At 42.1% G+C, this 20108-nt stretch overlaps 1 protein-coding gene across 7 annotated transcripts in view; it reads left to right on the top strand.

Annotated features, from left to right (window-relative positions):
• Window positions 1-11785: 11785 nt before the first annotated feature.
• The window catches only part of LOC111862551, a 41874-nt gene continuing 33551 nt past the window's right edge, over window positions 11786-20108 (top strand). For 2 of the 7 annotated variants that reach the window (XM_023848043.2, XM_023848039.2), the window contains exon 1: window positions 11818-11907. Coding sequence is in view for 1 of the 7 variants with exons in the window: in XM_023848044.2 (XP_023703812.1) it covers window positions 11859-11907 (49 nt within the window). In the remaining 6 variants the exon portion in view is untranslated. Of the gene's footprint in view, window positions 11908-17168; window positions 17188-20108 lie in introns of those variants that run through there. The other 5 variants (XM_023848044.2, XM_023848040.2, XM_023848045.2 and 2 more) reach the window with 5 other exon arrangements.

Below are 20108 nucleotides of genomic sequence, written 5' to 3'. Positions count from 1 at the left end.
GGACTCACGCCGGCCGAGGTTTCTTACTTCGGACAGAAGGAACATCTCCTCAGTAAACCACGTGATGTATTTGGGCGTATTCTTTGGTAAGAGGAGCATTTGGGGACTGAAGCCAAGGCCACCAGAACATCCATTAGAGTCTATTCCCTATTCAAAAGTGAGCGCTTGAGCGCTAACATTAAACTAACCATCAACGAAGCACCGACAAAACCAATAATGACTCATGCTTACACCGCCTGGGAATTTCATGTACTGAAATTGCAGCGCCTACAGTACAGGCTTCTCCCCACCACTGGTATTTTTCAAGGCGCACACCAGTCCGCGAGTTGCACGTGTCTCTCAACCTACTGTGTGTGTGTGTATGTATGTGATTCTCACTCAATTATGCAGGGAACAAGCAGAAGTCAAACGAAGTCACAAGAATGAAACTGTTCGCAACAATGAACATGACGAAACTCGACATAGAAAATTAAGAGGATTAAACTTAGTGCCAGTGAAGCTGCGGTTCAGAAATTTGGCAACGACTATAACAAATCAAGACATGATTCAGAAGGAAATTAAGAGGAGGTTAAATTCAAGCAACCCTTGCTACCATTCGGTCCAGAACCTTTTGTCTTCTCGTCTGCTGTGTAAAAATATAAAGAGTAAAATATACAAAACTATAATTTTGCCTGTGGTTCTGTATGGGTGTGACACTTGGTCTCTGACATTAAGAGAGAAACGTAGACTTAGGATGTTTGAGAACAGGGTGTTGAGGCGAATATTTGGACCGAAGAGGGATGAAGTGACAGGAGGTTGGAGAAAACTGCATAATGAGGAGCTTCATAACTTGTACGCTTCTCCAAGTATAATTAGAATTATCAATTCAAGGAGGATGAAGTGGACAGGGCAGGTAGCACGAATGGGGGAGACGAGGAATGCATATAAGATATTGGTGGGAAAGCCAGAAGGAAATAGACAACTGGGAAGACCAATGCGTATATGGGTGAACAATATTAAAATGGATCTTAGAGAGATAGGATGGAATGGTATGGATTGGGTCGATGTGGCTCAGGATGGGGACCAGTGAGGACTCTTGTGAACACGGTAATGAACCTTTGGGTCCCATAAGATGCTGGGAAATTCTTGAGTAGCTGCAGAATCGGTGGCTCCTCAGGAAGGGCTCAGCTCCATGAGTGAGTTAGTGAAGGTGGTGAAGCTTACGACCGCTTAAGAGGCTAAGCTGGTATTTAGCTTGAGCTAAGTAAGGTAGGGCATAATTCTCTGTAAGACGAGTGGACCCACAGTGAGCATGCACATTTTGTGTGTGTATATGAATCGACCTTGTAAAATGCACATGCATAATGTATGTAAAATGTAAATGAGACAAATAAAGCGTACTGTGTAGTGGACAGAGACTATTGCTAAGACGTGTGACAAAGGTCGGATCCGTTACCTCTTCAAAGAGACGCCCTATGATGGCAAACATTGCAAGTGACTAAGCAGACTGAAAATTTTGTTTATGAGCCCCGTGGGGGTTGACGGCAACACGGACGGACTGACCTTCACTTGTAACGCGACGTGGGCCTGGACACATCTCTCTTGCAGCCTGCCTGTATAGCCGAACACACTTAAATGCAGTCGGTGTCCATCTACAAGAATAAACGGTGTCACAAGCCAGGAGACCACATCCTGAACAAAGCCACGAAAACAGCAAAACGTATGTTTCTCACAACAGTGACTACGAAGAGAAATATCTTCCCGAACGTAATGCTGTGCATTCGGCAGAAATGAACGGACGTTTCGGAGGAACCAATTGCCTCTATATTCAGAGTTTAATAGCAAGTCAAGCAGGACACCAGCAAGAAGCTGGCGGCAAGCAGAGCTGCTTTAAGATCTGTATTAATATAATTCACCGATACACATTTTCAGCTACCTGTGTACCCTCTCACTCATGAAGGCATGCACAGATTTTCCAACAAGTTGAGACTGGGGGTTTTCACAGAGATGAAAGAACCTACAGTCACACAACAAGCTACGAGGTGTCCTTTATTGTGGTTTACTTCACGACACCGTCAGTAGCCCAGATGATATAGAGTCGAATGACAGAATTATAAGTAAACATTGAGCTGGAAAATACTTGGAAGAAAACGAACTTGGCCTCATTTGGGATAAACCCTGCATTTATCTTGAGGAGGTTTAAGAATCCAACAAAATGAAAGTTATCGTTTAGAACAGCCAGTGGATATTCCGACTGGCACTCCAAGCCGGTACTTCCCGAATAGCTGCAAATATTACCGTTTTCTCAGCCTAATTGGTTGAACGGTGTCATGACTAGGGACCGTATATTTGTGCCCTAATTATCCCTTAATTATGTATGCATTTATGCATGAAGAACTTCCAAAATATGCACGTAAAATGTTCATACCAAATATAAAAATTGATTTTATATTTTTAAGAGCAACAAATCAACATTTTAGTTAATTTTAGTAATGACTGAATGATTCCCTTGCAACGAAAAGCTATACTTAAATAGAAATCATGCAACAAAACCAAAATATTTCCATTACAAGCTAAAAACAAAGATACTTAGCTCTCCAAGCTTTCACTTTCTCCTCTGTCGCAGTTCACAAATAAAAAATGTTTTAGGTTTTCCGTAGATAGTTGCCTCCTATTGTCTCGTTAGGTGTCCTTAAAGCGGCAAAAACTTCTTTCCACCTCACAGGAACTTAAGGGCGCATGTACAAAGTCGCTATTTGCTCCACTTAGTGATTTTCTACTTAGCAGTTCAGAAGGTTCTTCGGCTAAAATTTCTTCAATTTCACAAGTTTGTACATAGCCTATGTTCTTTTTTTTATGTTGGGTATTTTTTTTTTTACTACTTCACTAACTCTTCCAGGAACCGAATTCAATTTGGAAACAGTGGTTTTGAACACACTTCTAGTATTGTTATTGCTTGCCTCCAGTGAGGAAATGGCGGATGGAAGATGAGAGAAGTGAGCAGATATATAGGAAAGATTAATTTATAGTTCTGCGTTTTTTAGTTCATCTTTGTCAATTTTAATTGGTGCTGCGATTTTGCGATCAAATGTATTCATGCCATTCCTAACTGTTTCTAAATGTCCTGTGTAATAACTCACTGCACATAGCCACGTGCCCCAGAGCGGTAAAATTGGTTCTGACGGAAGTGGAACGTTCGGCGCTACTGCTTTAAAGGCTTCTTTTCACTGTGGCACTTTAACAAATACCTTCTTCACAGAAGACACCAACTTGTCAACAAGCGAAAAATTTGTACGAATTGTTTCTGCAACACAGAGCAACCCGTGGGCAAGGCAAGTCAAATGTGTCATATTTGGAAATATAACTTTAAGAGCAGTACCGGCTTTCATCATATAACCAGCGACATCAGTAACAAAGAGCAATACACGCTCATACTGAATGCCATTGGGCCATAGTAAATTCATGAAATCGATAAAAAAATTCGGAAACTGCGGAGCTATTTGTGGTTTGAAATTGCTCTACCTCAAGAAGATATGGGGTAGATTTTCATTCTTATTAAGGGACCAACTAAAATATTTGCAATAAACCGTTCCTCACAATCTTGTGTTTCGTCGATTCATACCCACACAAAATTATCTTGAATCTTATCTCTAATGCTTTCAATTGAAAGATCGTAACACTGCTTCACGTAATTTTTGCGAAGAGTAGATTCATCCGGCACTTTGCACTGTGTATACTTCTCTATGAAGTTTCTCAGAGTAGGATTGGTTAGTTTCCACAGCGGAATATCTGCCGCTAAAAAGGTTTCGCATAAATCAAGGAAAACTGTGAAGAACTATTATTAGAAAATTCACTAAGCAATTTTTGCACAGGAGCACTTTTCGTGGATTTAATTTTAATATTCTCTTTGTGTACATTACTGTTCAAATGCTGAAACACTTGAAAGCGTTTTTCACAACCAACTGTTTTTTTCACACGCTCGGCAATAAAGGATGTTGTTATCCGTACTTATCATCTTTCCCTCGAACTCCCGCTGATAAAGTTGTAATTTAGTTTTCTGATTTACTTCCACTTTCGGCATGACTACAGGAAACTAAACAAACTTAACTACAGACTAGTCACCACTAATGTGAATGGCCCCCAGCTTCAATGAAGAAGCGTAACGAACCTCATGGAGACTTCGGAAATAAATGAAGTCTCTTATCAGTTGAATAGTATTACGTTGATAGCGGCTACTTGTGAACGCTGTTGGTTACAAGAAAGAAATATGCATTTGCAATACAATCCGGTCCCTAGTCACAACCTCGCCAGACTTGAGCGGCTTGTGCAGGGCAGCAAATCGGGTTAGGTCTAGACGCCTTCCGCTCAGTTGCAAGGCACTTCACTCCGAACAAGTTAATTCTAGTGCCCTACGAAGTTATGTACAGGCAGAAATTAACAGTCCTAGATTGCAATAGTATGAGCCGAAATAGCCCAGTCGAGGGAGCCGGGATAGCGTAGTCGGTCTAGTTACTGACTACGGGCTGGACGACCGAGGGGTCGGAGTTCGAGTCTCAGTACGGTAAAGATCTCTTCTCCACGTAGTTCAGACCGTCTATGCAGTCCACCCAGCCTCCTATCCAATGGGTACCGACGGCTCTTTAACTGGAGATAAAGCGGCAAGGGCGTGAAGCTGACCACTCACCTCCAACTAGTGCCGAGGTCAAGAAAATGTGGATCTACGTATACATCCACTCCCCCATACACCTTCATGACGTAGTGCTTAGTTAGTTAAACACAGGAACCATTTCACCTTTCATAGTCCAGTCGATATGGGGACTAAGGCGATAGGCTGGATGGCCCAGGAGTCAGGATTCGATTTCCGGCAAAGATAAGACACTTTAATCGTCTCCGCAAGGTCCAGACCCGCCTTAGGGGTCCACCCAGTCTCCTATACAATGAGTATCAGGGTCTGCTTCCCCGAGGGTAAAGCGCCGGGGGAGCGAAGCTCACCACTCACCTCCTTCTAGTGCCGAGGTTAGGAATGGTGGAGCTATACATCCACTTCTCCATACGTCTTCATGGCGCGGTGCTTAATCAATTGAGGAAAGGAAAATCTTCAACTTGCATTGTAATACCTACCTACCTACCACAGGGCTACATCCCTGGCTGAGCCTTGGCCTCCTCTACAACCAGTCTCCACTGCTCTCTATTCCTCATCTTCTCTTTCCATCCTTTCACATTCATCTTCTTCAGGCCGTTCTCAACACCGGCTGGCCGTCTCATCCTGGGTCTTCCTTTTCTTCTTTTGGAATATAGCCTTCCTTTTAACATTCTCTTTGGCATTGCATTATCTTCCGTTCTTCCGACATGTCCCAACCATCCTATTCTCTGTGGCTTGATAAATCTTAGTATATCTTCTCCTTTCAGTAATGTGTTTATCTCTTCATTGTATCTTATCCTCCATATATTATTTTCCATCCCTGGTCCGTATATTCTGCGTATTATTTTTCTCTCGAACATTCTCAGTGCATTCTCTTCGGTTCCTGTTAAGGTCCATGTTTCTGCCTCGGATGTAGCAACAGGTCTTATTAATGTTTTGTGTGCTTGTAGCTTAGTTGTTCCTGATATTGTTTTACTTTTAAGTGCACTAAGATTTGCGCAGTAGGCCCTGTTTCCGGCCTGTATCTTTCCTTAACAATATCATCATTTCTATTGCCATTATTGATCATATTTCCTAAATATTTCTAACTGCTCACTCCTGTAAATAAGTTCCCTTCTGCCTTAAAATCTTGTGGTTTCCTTCTACTTTCTGACGTCGACATAACCATACAGTTTGTTTTCCTTTCGTTTGCTTCTAATCCTATCTTTCCTGCTTTCTCTTCCATTTTCTTATATATCTCGATTATCTGTTCTCTGGTTCTAGCTGTTATGACAATGTTATCAGCATATGCACATATTTGGCTTGAGCTTGTATAAATTGTTCCTCTCTGATCAATAATCTTCATTACTCTGTGTAATGCCACTATGAATATCCCTCCTGATAACCCACCCCCTTGCTTGACTCCAGCATTAAATTCAAAATTTGCACTTGGTTCAATATTTATTTTAACTCTTGCTTGAGGAATATTCATTGTCATTCGAGTTAGCCTAGTTATTTTAGCTTGTATTTTCATCTGTTTCATTGTTTCATAAAGTCTTTCTCTGTTAACGCTGTCGAATGCTAGTCTAAAGTCTACAATTAGCATATGCAAGTCCATGCTGCATTCAGAATACTTTTCAATCAATTGTCTTATTGCAAAGAGTTGGTTAGCTGTACTTCTATTTGGGCAAAATCCGCATCGATACTCTCCAGTGATTTTTTCGGTTACTATCTTTATCCGTCCATTTATTGCACTAGATAATATCTTACATGTAGTTCAGTAATGCGATTCCTCTCTCTCCACATCGTAGTTTATCTCCCTTTTTTAGAATGGGGCATATGCATCCTGTATTCCAACTTTGTGGCATTTCTCCTCCTGTCCGTATCAGAGTGATTAATTTGTGCATGGGGTCTGTTATTCCTTCTCCTCCATATTTAATCAGTTCTGCTGTTGTACCGTCTACTCCTGGTGCTTTATTATACTTTGTTTCTTGAATACATTTTTCTGTTTCCTCACATGTTGGTGTATTTACCTCTTCGTCTTTTTCTTTTACTTTTCTTCCTGTTCTTATTTCTTCTTGGTCTCTTCCATTCTTTTCTCTTTCTGCATCTTCTTTCTCGTTGTTTAGTAGTTCTTTAAAGTGTTCTTCCCCTCGATGTAGCACTTTCCCTTCTGCTCTTACTATTTCACCGTCTTTGTTTACTTCCTGGTTGAAATCCTTTCTTATTAGGTTATCTATTGCCCTATAAAATTTTCTTCTCTCATTCTCATCTTTAAATTTATTTTCTTCCTCTAATTGTTTCCTCATTCTTTCATTTTTCTATTTCTTACACATTCTATTTGCTTTCCTTCTTAATTCTTGATAACTTTCAGAGTGTTTTCTTGCTTCTCTTTGTAACATTATTTTTCTAGCATTGTTCTTCTCTGATATTACCTTTGCACACTTTTCATCGAACCGTACTTTATTATGTTCATTTCCTTCTTTGCCTACTTTCTCATCTGATACTTCTGTTATTCATTTTTCTATCCTCTGCGTTTCCTTCTTCTTTGAATTCTCTTATTTCCTCTGATATTCTTGTTTTGTTTCCTTGTAGTTTTGTACATCCCACTTCTTTGGCTTCACTTTTTCCACCTTCTGTGTACTAGCAATTCATTCTAAGTAACGGTCTGTACCACAGGTGGGCCCTCTGCTGCTCTCCGCGTCTGTTACTGAGGTAGAGCGCCTTAACGGTACCAGGTCATGGTCTCTTTGGTTAAGTTGACCGGTATTTTCAATGTTCCTAGGTGTATGCTTTTGTGCGGAAATGTTGTGCTTTTTATCTGCAACCCATTTCTGGTAGGGAACTCTCCTAGTGAGTGCCCACTTTCATTACTGATATCGTGTATTGTGTACTTTCTTGCCGCTTTCTTTTGGTACTCTTTTTCCCTTACCCTTGCGTTGAAGTCTCCCATTATTATTACTAAGTCGTACTTCTCAATTTTATGATACGTTTCCTCTAAACATTCATAGAAATATTCTTTCTCTCTTTCAATCTCTTTCTTCTGTTGGAGCATGTACTGATATTATTGTGATATTTCTATGTCTCCCTTTCATTCTTAACTTACAGATTCTGTCATTAATTGTTTCATATTCCTGCATGCTTTCTTTTATTTTTCTTGTTATCATAAACCTTGTACGAAACTGTCCCGTTCTTTCCTGTGACCCACTGCATATTATAGCAGATTCTGGCTTATATATGCTGCTGGTTCCTTGCCATTTTATTTCTTGCACTGCCATAACGTCAGTTTTGTGGCTTATCATTTCTTGGGCTACTTCCTGCATCTTTCCGGGTTGCAGCATTGTGCGTACATTCCAAGTTGCCATCGCAATATCACTGTTCCTTGCCCTCTGCTTAGTCTGTTTCCCATATGTTCCACTTATCCGAGGCTGACTGTTAGGTTTCTGAACAAAATTCTTTTTACAGGATGAGGTTGTTGGCCTCATGTCCAACCACCAACCTCGAGGACCAGGGTATTATTATTATTATTATTATAGGGGATGGGTTTCCCCATGCACTTAGACCAGTTATTGGTCCATTGTGCGTCCCCCTTTAATTTCTACTGTCGCCATACCCTACCGGTACTGGTGCGTACTATCAGNATCTATCTATCTATCTATCTATCTATCTATCTATCTATCTATCTATCTATCTATCTATCTATCTATCTATCTATCTTTATATATATATATACAGCCCTTTGTTGATCTCTTACACAGTAGGAAGAACTCCTTGGACGGGGGATCAGCCCGTCGCAAGGCCGCCACCTGCACACAGGACAGCACAAACACAGAATGAACAAAAACAACAGACATCCTTGCCTCAAGTAGGATTCGAACCCACAATCCCAGTGTTTGAGCGGGCGAAGACAGTTCATGCCGCCTTAGACCGCGCGCCCACTGTGATCGGCGCAGCGTCTTCTTCAGAGATCAAATTAAACGGAATACCCTTTTTCAAAATTGGCACATTCTTCGCTGAAGGTGAAATCAACAGCCTTTCCTTAAGAGTGTTGGGAGTGGAATCTTGTATTCCTTGGAGGCCTCTTACACTGTCCACCCGTCCTTTAAAATTCGTCCAGCTGCAGCTTTCATATCCTTTTGTCCCCTGCCATGAAAGCAACCTGCATGTCTTGCCAATATGTCACTAGGGACAAGTGAAGGGTTCAGTGTAAGGCTCTTTTCACACTATACGGTTTTGACCGCACGGCAAAAACTCGAACGGAGAAAATCCGAATGGGCATCACGTTCACATTATACTGTTTATGCACGGCTTTTTTCCATCACAAGCTCAGTGTGGTTGAGTGGTGTGCTGTTTGATTATAATGATTCGTAAACAAATTATTGCATTATGGTTATATAATCATCGACGAAAGAGACGACAACGCAAACGTCAAGTTTGGGTGCATCCTATCAATGAAAGGAGAGAGAAAGCGGGCTTATTATTNGTGGAAGCCAGACCTGTACTGTGGGACAAATTTCTTGACAATTACAAAGATAGAAATGCTACGAAAGATGCCTGGCATGAAGTTTGCGTAGAACTACTCCCAGATTTTGATACTCTTGATGCCAAGGATAAAAATGCTTTTGGTAAGTAAATTTTGACTAATACTATTATTTATACATAGGTATTGCATTTATTTTCTTTAAATATATAATCAGTGTACAAAAACACTTTTTTAAAGCTTAATTTAGTTTAGCTACAGTTTATTAATTTAAGTTTATATTTTTGCCATTTGCCATGGTACACTTCCGACGTCAGAAATTGTGTGTTTTGGCGCTGAAGGGCATCCTTGAGTTTTTCGTATAATTCATCAAAGGAGGCAATGGACATTCGAAAATAATTGAAAAACTTATTTTCATCTCTCCGTAGATCCTCAAATAAGGTATATAATAAGCCCACTTTCTCTCTCCTTTCATTGATAGGATGCACCCAAACTTGACGTTTGCGTTGTCGTCTCTTTCGTCGATGATTATATAACCATAATGCAATAATTTGTTTACGAATCATTATAATCAAACAGCACACCACTTAACCACACTGAGCTTGTGATGGAAAAAAGCCGTGCATAAACAGTATAATGTGAACGTGATGCCCATTCGGATTTTCTCCGTTCGAGTTTTTGCCGTGCGGTCAAAACCGTATAGTGTGAAAAGAGCCTAACGAGCTGACTGCTTACATCTCAACGCTTGACAGCAGTGCCTGTTTCCAGTTTCTATTCTGCAACATACGAAATGCTGCAACCAGCCTAGGTCTTTAGGAATCATAATTCCAGTCCCTACTTTTTTTTTTCTTTGGCGCTACAGACAAAATTTTGGCCTTGCACTACCTCCATGACACTCTCCGTTTCACTTCGGTTTACTGGAACTCAGACATTCGGTAGGACTCCTTGAGCGGGTGATCAGCTCGTCGCAAGTTCTCTACCTGTACACAAACACAGAAAAATGCACACACATACACACAAGCACTAAACAGATATGCCCTGAGTGTGATTCGAACCCACTATCCCAGCTTCCGAGCAAGCGAAGGCAGTGCATGCCTTAGAAAGTTGGGCTACCGTGACTGACAGTCCATAGTGACTACTGTACGTAAGTAATTTGAGAGCATATTGGTAAGAATGTTGTGTTCAATTCAGCCATTTGCTCAAATTAAAACAAATGAAGATGCATAAAAACACTTGCCTTACCATCTTCAAGTCATAAAGAAACAACAGCATTGGCTACAATTACTTTGTATTTCAATGAATTCCCGCCTGGCGTGCTGAAGTAATGTCTATGTGTGTGCAGGAGGAATCGCCCTATTGAGTCAATATATCATAAAATTTCTTATCTACACTGCACTAAACGTGTCATAAAATAATGTTAGAGATCCTACGAAATTAGCCGTACTGAGAAATTTGGAGATTTCCTTTAATTCCTTATACATATTGCCTTCCATCTTAAATGCAACTTTATTTGCGATTACTCCTTTACTTAAAATTAAACATTTAAAGTTAAAAATTAAATATAAAAATTGCTACGTGTTTCGGCCGCACTCGACCATCCCCAGGCAACTGCCCGACTTGTCAAAATTGCTATACTGCATTTTCAGTATAATCAAGATGAATTGTTTCCTAAGTTAAGATACTTCAGTGTTTTCATTCTTCATCACCCACACATTTAAAGAAACTGTGTGACTGCACTACACGTCCTGATGATGACCAATGTAGGTCGAAACATGTAGTGGACAATGTGGTTTTCAAAATAAGTTCAAAAGAAACATTATATATATGTAGTAACTTTTAAACAAAATTTTGGAAAGTGTTGCGTGTAAGACGGAACATCAGAGATATTTGTTACTTATTATCTTGTTTATGTGTGCCACATTGGTATGTATGTCTCTACGCTGTTGACTAGTTGAGGTGATCAGCTCTGTTGTTATTATTATTATTATTGTTCTTCTTCTTCTTCTTCTTCTTCTTCTTCTTATTATTATTATTATTATTACCCCTATTCGTCTGTACATTGCAATACCTTTTGCGCCTACTAGCGATGTCAAAAAGGAGGCTTATCATAGTCATGTAGATTAGGCAACCTAACTTCAAAGTCAAGTGGATAGCATTCCTCCTTTAATCCGAATGGCCCTGGGTTCATATTCCCACACTGTGACCGATTGTGCTCCAAATGTGAGCGGAAACGCTGTCTGTCTAGTAAGAACTTAATTAACAAAATTCAGTTAAACTCTACAGTATCGGATTTAATGAAAATCCATTCAGCCTTTCTAGGGGATGTTCCATGCGAAGGGACGGACGAGCGAACGTACGTTCCAAGATGCACGGGACGGGGGGAAGTAAACGGAGACCTATCATCTAAAATATCGGTGTTCACTTACAAGACTGCACGGTTCCATAACCCAGCAGAGAAGGACCGCCGCACGTCAAAACTTGAGATAATTTTGTGTACCAGCTGCGGTGAGCCTTTTGTAACTGTACTCACTTTCCAACAGCTAATTTGATGTTTTGTTAAAACCATCAAGGTCATCGAGATATCGCAATCGCAAACAAAGCATCGGAAGAAGAACCGCGCCCAAGTTACGGTCTCCAATGACGTCTCACTGTGAGTTATCTCACTGCTGGGCGGAGGATGTGCTCCGGACACGTGATGAACAGGAAAAGACATATCTGCTTGTTGTCTGCGTACAGCACACAGTTCTGTTGGTTGGGAGGAAGTGAAGCAGTGCGCTCATGCTCGCCCTAGCGAGTGAAGACAGCAGTCCTATCATATTGTGTGCAGGTAAGGACATCAAATACGCTGCTATGATTCTACACGTATGGCCGCTGTATTGGCTGAACAAGCTGACCCCAAACAAATATTTACTCTTGAACCGATAGGTCAAATTTAGTGTAGTGACATCCTAGAACAAAAACCTAGATTTTTTTTATTCTCGCTTATTGACAATCAGACTGTACAATCTGTAAGTCCATGTGCTGACTGGTGTACAGTTTAATAACTATTTATTGTACACTCTTCATTGCGTGTGCGGGATACACATCCAGTGATACTTTCCTCAGTTCGTTAGATCTGATGGCCGGCTTCTTTTGAGTCTTCGATTTTCATGAGGTTGAAGAAGTGGGTTGGAGTGATTTTCTAGTTTATTGTAGTACTTGGTGCTGTTTTCTATGATGACTTCTGTTACGTCAGTGTTTTTCATATTTTGGTAGTTCATAATTTTCGATTTTTTCTTTGATTAGGATTGCAGTGCGGCGTGGTTTGTGTGGTAAATCTTGTATTTGGGGATATTGAAGTAGCTTCTGCTGATGAAGTGGGTTTCGCTGATTAGTAGGATGTCGATTGAGTTTATGTTTAGAAATATATTTTTATATCTTCTTGATGATTTGGAAGTCCATTGGCGTTCCATTGGGCTATTCATAGGAATTTCGCCATTTATTTCGCCTTGTTGACGAGTGTTGTTAGCATGTTTAGTATCATAGTATTTTGTTGTAATAATTGTTGAATTACATTTTTTAATTCATCTAGGAATTTTGCTAGTATGTTGGTTGTTTCTTGTGTTTGTGATAAATTTCGCTTTGTGATTTCTGCGTAGCTTGTGGGTTGGGTTATTTCTAGAGGTTGTATATTTATCGTGTAGAATTCATTTGTGTAGATTTCTGGAGTGGAGGGTCTTTGGGAAAAACTTCTGCTGGTACCTTTGGTTGGCTTACAAAAGTGTTCGCATCGTCTGTAATTTGCGGGGTGGTTTCTTCCGTATAGTGCGCGTCTGGCTCGGTCTGACTGGTGTTTCCCTTGTCTTCTTGCAGTCTGTCGTGTTATGTGGGCCGCCGTATGGCTTATTGCAGTATGTTCCTGTATGGCTGTACTGTTGACATCTCGTACATTGGATTATATTTGTTTTGTTTGAATGGGGAGATTCTATTTTTACGATTCTATTTTGGAGTTCTGTTATTTCTTAGATCTTTCTGTTATTGTTGGCTGGTTAAGGGGGAACACGGACCAATCCTGAAACTTGCACCCCAGGCGGGATATTTCAAGATGCGCCGTTGAATTTTCCGTCCCAGTTTGTCGCGATGTTAATTTCTTGCAGGCACGGGTGTGGCACTGTAGAGCGAATGACAGGAGAAATATATTTTATTTTAACATACATTAATTTTTACTTCGGCCTTGATTAGTATACAGTGCACTATATTGCAAAAATTTGAAACGCGGTTTGCACAGTTACCAGCAGGGCCCGGATTTTGATGACATGTCATCTCGTTTTTTTGTATCCTATACGATGCTCTTAAATATATAAATCCGTCCAGGTCCGAGGCTTCTTAAGAATTTTCGTAACAAGCTTATATTTTACGATGAGGAGTTGTTAGCCCCACGCACAACCCCCAAGCTGGAGGACCACCTCTTGTCGGCTGTCCGCGACTTCTTATTCAATATATTTGCAGCTTCCCTCCATACCTGAAGGGCGACTGCTCCATCAGCAACCTGAGGACACGCCATGCCGTGGTGACAAGGGTCCCACCGAACATACCATTCAGTCCAGAACCTTCTGTCTTCTCGTCTGTTGTCCAAGAACATAAAGATTAGAACATACAAAATTATGATTTTGCCTGTGGTTCTGTATGGGTGCGAACCTGATCTCTGATATTAAGGGAGGAACATAGACTGCGGGTGTTTGAGAACAGGGAGTTGAGAATATTTGGACCGAAGAGAGCTGAAGTGACAGGAGGTTGGAGAAAACTGCATAAAGAGGAGCTTCATAACTTGTACTCTTCTCCAAGTATAATTAGAATGATCAAGTCAAGGAGGATGAGGTGGGCAAGGCATGTAGCACTAATGGGGGAGCAAGGAATGCATATAGGATATTGGTGGGAAAGTCAGAAGAAAAGAGACCACTGGGAAGACCAAGGCGCAGGTGGGTGGACAAAATTAAAATGGATCTTAGAGAGCTGGGATGGGATGGTATGGATTGAATTGATCTGGCTCAGGATAGGGACCAGTGGAAGACGCTTGTGAACACGGTAATGAACATTCGGGTTCCATAAAATGCTGTGAAATTCTTCAGTAGCTGCAGATTTGGCTTCTCAAGAAGAGCTCAGCTCCATGAGTAAGTAATTATGCAAGAGAAGATCACAAGTTAGGAATGTAAGCGCAGTGTAACAACTGTGGCGCTTTGTACTCCTGTTTAATTGTGAAAACCGAAAGACGTCGTACGTTTTATTTATCCCTACAACTTTTGTTACAATCATTTCTGTCTCCGAATGACAGGGTTTCTTGACTTTGTTCGTCGTGATTAAGGTTAGGTTTTTGTATGGAACTCAACAGTAGGTGTCTCTCCCTCATCTGCAGACCGAAACAGATCCAGTTTCCGAAACATTGTGTTCTCTAGTTCTTTAGAATACCTGACGATGGACAAATCCGAAACGCCCGTAATTCTGAGTGTTATACGCCACCGCCAGAATCCTTTAGAGTCTGTTTATAGCTCCTCTGAGTGTTTAGCGAGTTAGGCTGGAGACGCGCCTAGTTGTGTGTGTAGCTCATTGTAAGCTGCCCGTTGTTACTGTCCGCTTTTAACCCAAACTGGGGTATATCAACAACGTTTAGTAAAAAAAAATTAAGTTCGAAGTTTCTTGCAAAAACCTGTAAACGGTTATCGGACGGTTACAAGCAGGCACTTAGACGGACATACAGAACGAAAAAACAAACTCCGTTGTTTTATTCCGCAAGCGGACTATACCGACCGAGCGACCGCTGCTTGTCGGCGAAGTTAGTGCCAACTTTAGTGGATAGAGAATGTGGCGTGGTCAGCGCAACGAATCCTCACGACCGTTAATTTAGTAGGTTTTCTAGACCGCTTAGACGGACGGACAGATAAGGAAAAAGTAATAGACATGATTAGGTAGGGGAAAGAAGATTGTTGTCTTCTTCACAGCGTCCAGAGCGTCTCTGGGCCCCACGCAGCGGTGGCTGTTTCCCAGAGGGTAAATCGGCGGCTTCGTGAATCCGACCGTTCATCTTGATGCAGTGCCGAGCTCAAGAATGCTGGAGGTGCAGCTCCCCTCCCCCACACACCTTCATGGCGAGGTACTGAATTAATTCAGAACCACGCTATGAAGATATGCGAGGGAATAGAATTTATCTGCACCATTCTTAACCCTCGATGTTAATGGAGATGGCAGGTTGTCTTCACGGCTTAGCCTCTTTACCTCTGGGTTAAGGGCCTCCAGAGCCCTTTGACTGGGCTCCAAAACCGGTCTCTGTGTTATGGAAAAGTGTAAAATCTTTAGGCCTTGCCGGGAATCCAGCCCGTGGTCTGCTCGCCATGTCGGCTGAGTATACCCGGCTCAGCGTTATTGTACTTCAGTAACATCTGAACACAACCACGGAACGGATTTATTTTCTCATTGAACGTAGTTTGGCCACCCCTGCTCTAAAGTGACGTGGCATTACACAATGAATTATCGCCGAACCGCTCAAAATGTTGTGAGATGTTTGTACAAAGCCACCACGCTTCAGGTAGGTGTGTGTGTATGTTCAGCTAATCTTCAGTGTGTCAAGGGTAAAGCTAATGAAAGCAGCAAACCGTGGCAGGCGTAGCGTCCGCAGTCTGCAGCAGTGGCAGAGCCCCCTGAACATGAAGTGAGCGCTTGAAGGGAGGACATATGCGGATGACTTCGCAAATTGCACTCCTCAGACAGATTTAATTTCGATTCGCGTCGATGCACTGTTTGGCCTTACGACGGCTCAAGCCGTTACATGGTGTTTCTTCACGGCAGGGCCTCAGGTTCAGTCCCGACAGACTTTATGTGAGATACGTAGCAGATTAAGTGGTACTGAAGCAGTGTTTCTCCCGGTCTCTTCGGTTTTCCCCTGCTAATGACCATTCCACAATTGTTGTATGCTCATCATCTCTTCTGACTTCTTGACCCTCACGGTCATGAATGGCGGAGATAAATTTGTGCATATGCGCATGCGCGGCTCCAGCCGAGATGGGCGCAAATATAATCCAGAAAGCTGTGTTTTTCTCACATTGGTTCACAGGACTAGAGCTCTATGCGATCATGAGAGCCTACATGCGGAGTTGGTACTCCTGGGGGACGTTTTCAGGCCGAACGGATACAACAACCGGCAGATCCACAGAGTTCTCAATCGTCGTTCGAATATCAGTCGGCCCGACTAAAAACACGACTCAGTCGCCTTCCTGCCCTATGTCGGGACTATATTCAACCGTATCAGCAGAGTGCTGTCCCGGCACAACATCAAATCAGTGGGCCTGCCTCCAAAGAAATTATCCAGTTTCCTTCAGCCGGTCAAAGAGAGCCTGGGACTAAGGGCACCGAGTGTATACAGTATCCCATGCGAGTGCGGGAAGGTATATATTGGCCAGACGAGCCGCTCCGTGGACATGAGGTTGAAGGAGCATCGGCGGCACATCCGTCTCGAGCATCCGGACAAGTCAGCCGCGGCTGGACACAGCATCGAATTTGGACACCGCATTCAGCTTCAGAATACCTCCGTCCTCGCCACCAAGACCCGCTATATGGATCCCATCATTAGGGAGGCCATTGAGATTGAACTCCACCCCGACATTATGAACAGAGAGGGGGGGGGGTTTGTCTCAGCAAGTCATGCAAGCCTCTCATCTGCTCCCTGATGAAACCTCCGGGACATGACGCCAGATCCACAAGGCCACGCCGATACATGCCCGATTCGCATCGCAGCCCCTAAACTTCGGGGTGAATATCCTCCTAACATTGTCTTTCTCGCCCCGACACGATTTCTATACCTCCTTGGGCCTGCTACCTGCTGGCCCACCTCCCCAGACCCTTCCCCTCTCCTCTCTAATGATTTCCCATGTAGCCTCTCTCCCCCTTCTCTTCCTGCTCTTATACAGTTCGACTCGACATTAGTCTGTGAGTACCTGCTCGCGCCGGTTCCTCGCTCACGGAGTTTCTTCGTTTTTTTCGTCTACCCTGAAGATAGAGGCGAAACGTCAGTCAACGGAATATCTACACGGCGTCACATCCCAGAAGACTGTTTTCTTCATGATCCAGATATTTTCTGGTACGGTACCTTTTTTCCGATGAACTGTATACATGTACAGTGAGGGGGCACGCGGTAGCGCAGTTGGTTGAGGCATTATACTACAAGCCGGAGAGTCGAGGGTTCGAATCCCGATGCCATTGGATTTTCCAATTGACCTAAACGTTCCAGCCGCAGTATGGCCCTGGGGTCGACGCAGCCTCTAACAGAAATGCGTACCAGGAAATCTTCCTTGGGGTAAAGGCGACCGGCGCATAAGGCCTATAACCTCACCTATATTTGTGAGCCTCGACATCTCACAATCCTATGGGCCTCTACAGTCTGTTACAGTGATAAATTTACGTTAGTTTTTTTATTACTGTCTGCAGTGCCTTTTACGGACGGCCGAACTAGGTTACCCCGACTGTGAACAGAGTATGCAACCGGTAGGTGAGCGCCCTTTGCACATAGGCAGAGGAAGAGGGCACAACATCTCTGTTAGTAAAGCACTAACCCGATAGGAGCCCAGTCCTTAAGAGGCTGCCAGTCGCTCAGCTACTCAAGAACTTCACAACATTTTATGGAACTCAAAAGATTCATTACCAAGTCACAGTAGCCCTCCATTGGTCTTTATCCTGAGCCAGATCAATCCAGTCCAGACCTCCTCAGCCAATCTAGGATCCATTTTAATATTATTCTCCCACCTATATCTAGGTCTTCCTTGTGGCCTCTTCTGACTTTCCAACCAAAATCCTATATGCATTCTTCTTCTCCCTAATGCGTGCTACACGCCCTGCCTCCGCATCCCCCTTCATTTCATAAGTCTGATTATACTTGGCAAAATGTACAACTTATTGAGCTCAACATTATGCTGTTCTTTCCCAACCCTCTTAGGTCCAAATATTGTCCTCAGCATCTGTTCTTTAGTCTGTGTTGCTACCTTAATGTCAGAGTCCAAGTTTCACACCCATACAGAACCATAAGAAAAATTATAGCTTTATATGTTCTAATCTTTACGTTTTTAGGCAGCAGACTAGAAGAAAAAAGGTTCTGAACCAAATGGTAGCAAGCATTACCCGAATTCAATCACCTCTTAATTTCTTCCTCAGTGAAATTTTAATTTGTAATCGTCGTTCCAAAATATTTGAACTTCGCCACATTTTCAAAGGATCTGTTCTCTCTCTTCATATTATGATTTTGTCCTGCATTTTGGTGACGAGACAGCAACATATAGTTAGTTTTCTCAGTGTTTACTTCTAGACCAACCTCCTTAATTGCGTCAATTAAAGTTTGTGTGTTTTTCTTTATGGTATATTATCACCCAGTAGATTCACATCATCGGCGTAGACCAACAGCTGATGTGCCCCGTTTAATATCAGTCTCACCTGATTTCCCTGGACCTTCCTAACGGTATATTCTAAAGTAAAGTTGAAAAGTAGTGGCGATAAAGCATCTCCTTGTTTTAGACCATTCTGGATAGGAAATTTATCAGACAAATGTTTACCTATACGGACTTTGTTATAGGTTATTAATTATTATATTAAACATATTTTAATCAACCTAACTAGTTTCATGGGTATCCCAAACTCTATTAGAATATTGTAAAATACTTCCTTTCTAACTGAATCATAGGCTTTCTTGAAGTCTATGAATATCTGATGTGCTGTCTCATTGTACTCCCATTTTTTCTCCAATATCTGACGAGAGCAAAAGATCTGATCAGTAGTTGATCTGTTACGTCGAAACCCACACTAATGATCCCAATAATTTCATCTATGTATTGACTTAATCTTGAGCGAAAAATATTGGATAAAATTTTGAGTTAAGTTGGTAGCAGTGATGTGCCTGGATAATTACTGCAGCCAGGTTTATTGCTTTTCTTGTAAATTATTTGACTCCTTCCACTGATCAGGCAAACCTTTGCTCCAAATAGTATTAGTGGGTTTACAAATCTCAGAACGTAAGGTACCACCGCCTGCTTGTATCTATTCTGCCGGAATGCTGTGTGTCTCGGTTACTGTTTACCGTTTATGATATCACTGCAACTCTAATGACTCACTGTAAAAGCTATCAGTCTCTTGTGCTTTCCTGTTCACGCAAGGACCTTCAGATATCTGGTTCGTGGTCTTATTCACAGTACTGGTGAAATGCACACTTGAACAGCGGGCTTTCCTGTACGATTCTCACGTGATGTAAAATATAAATCGCTCAAAAGAAGGTTTCTACTTAAGTATCAAGGTGTTCAAGTCCCAGTTCATGAGCGAATATCGAACTGGCGATGAAAGTGCGTTCAACTGGGTCTTTCGTTAGACAAGAAACATGCAAGGCTGTGCTAACAGAGAAAAAAAAAAGCTTGTATAAATTGCAGCCAGATTACAGCATTCGCTAAGCAAATCCCCGATGCGATTAGCTCAGAAAGCACAGGTTGCCACCACAACAGCGTGGGGACCGACTGAGAGAGGTGTCTGCGGCCACATAAAATTAGACACGTCCAAGCAACGGTGAATGGCGATTACAAGATAACCATTTTTTTGTAACCCGTTTTTGTGGGCAGTACCTGACAGTCCCCTTGACCCGAAACTTGCATTTTTTAACGAAGTTTGGTTCATTTGAGTGGGTGTGTCACTGGCCAGAGCAATAGATATTGGAGCAATGCTAATCCTAGATGGAGTACCCCCTCACGATGGGAAGATTAGTTTGTATGCCATTACTGCTACACGAATAGCAGGACCCACATTCTGTGAACAGAGCGACCTGTCAGTGACATTCTTCAACCCTGTTTTTAGAGCGCCACGGAAGAAGAAATATACACAGTGGTGCTACAATACCTGTACGCACTGCTAATCGTTCAATTAATGCTTTAAATGAGATGTTTGAAAACAAACTGATAAATCGCAAATTGTGGCCTGCCAAGCTTCCACACTTAAATGCCTGTGATTCTTAACTCTGGCGAAACATAGAAA

Source organism: Cryptotermes secundus, unplaced genomic scaffold (assembly GCF_002891405.2).
Source record: "Cryptotermes secundus unplaced genomic scaffold, Csec_1.0 scaffold1293, whole genome shotgun sequence".
Lineage (NCBI taxonomy): Eukaryota > Metazoa > Arthropoda > Insecta > Blattodea > Kalotermitidae > Cryptotermes > Cryptotermes secundus.
The sequence above is the reverse complement of the archived record's forward strand: the minus strand, read 5'-3'. Positions and strand labels throughout refer to the sequence as shown.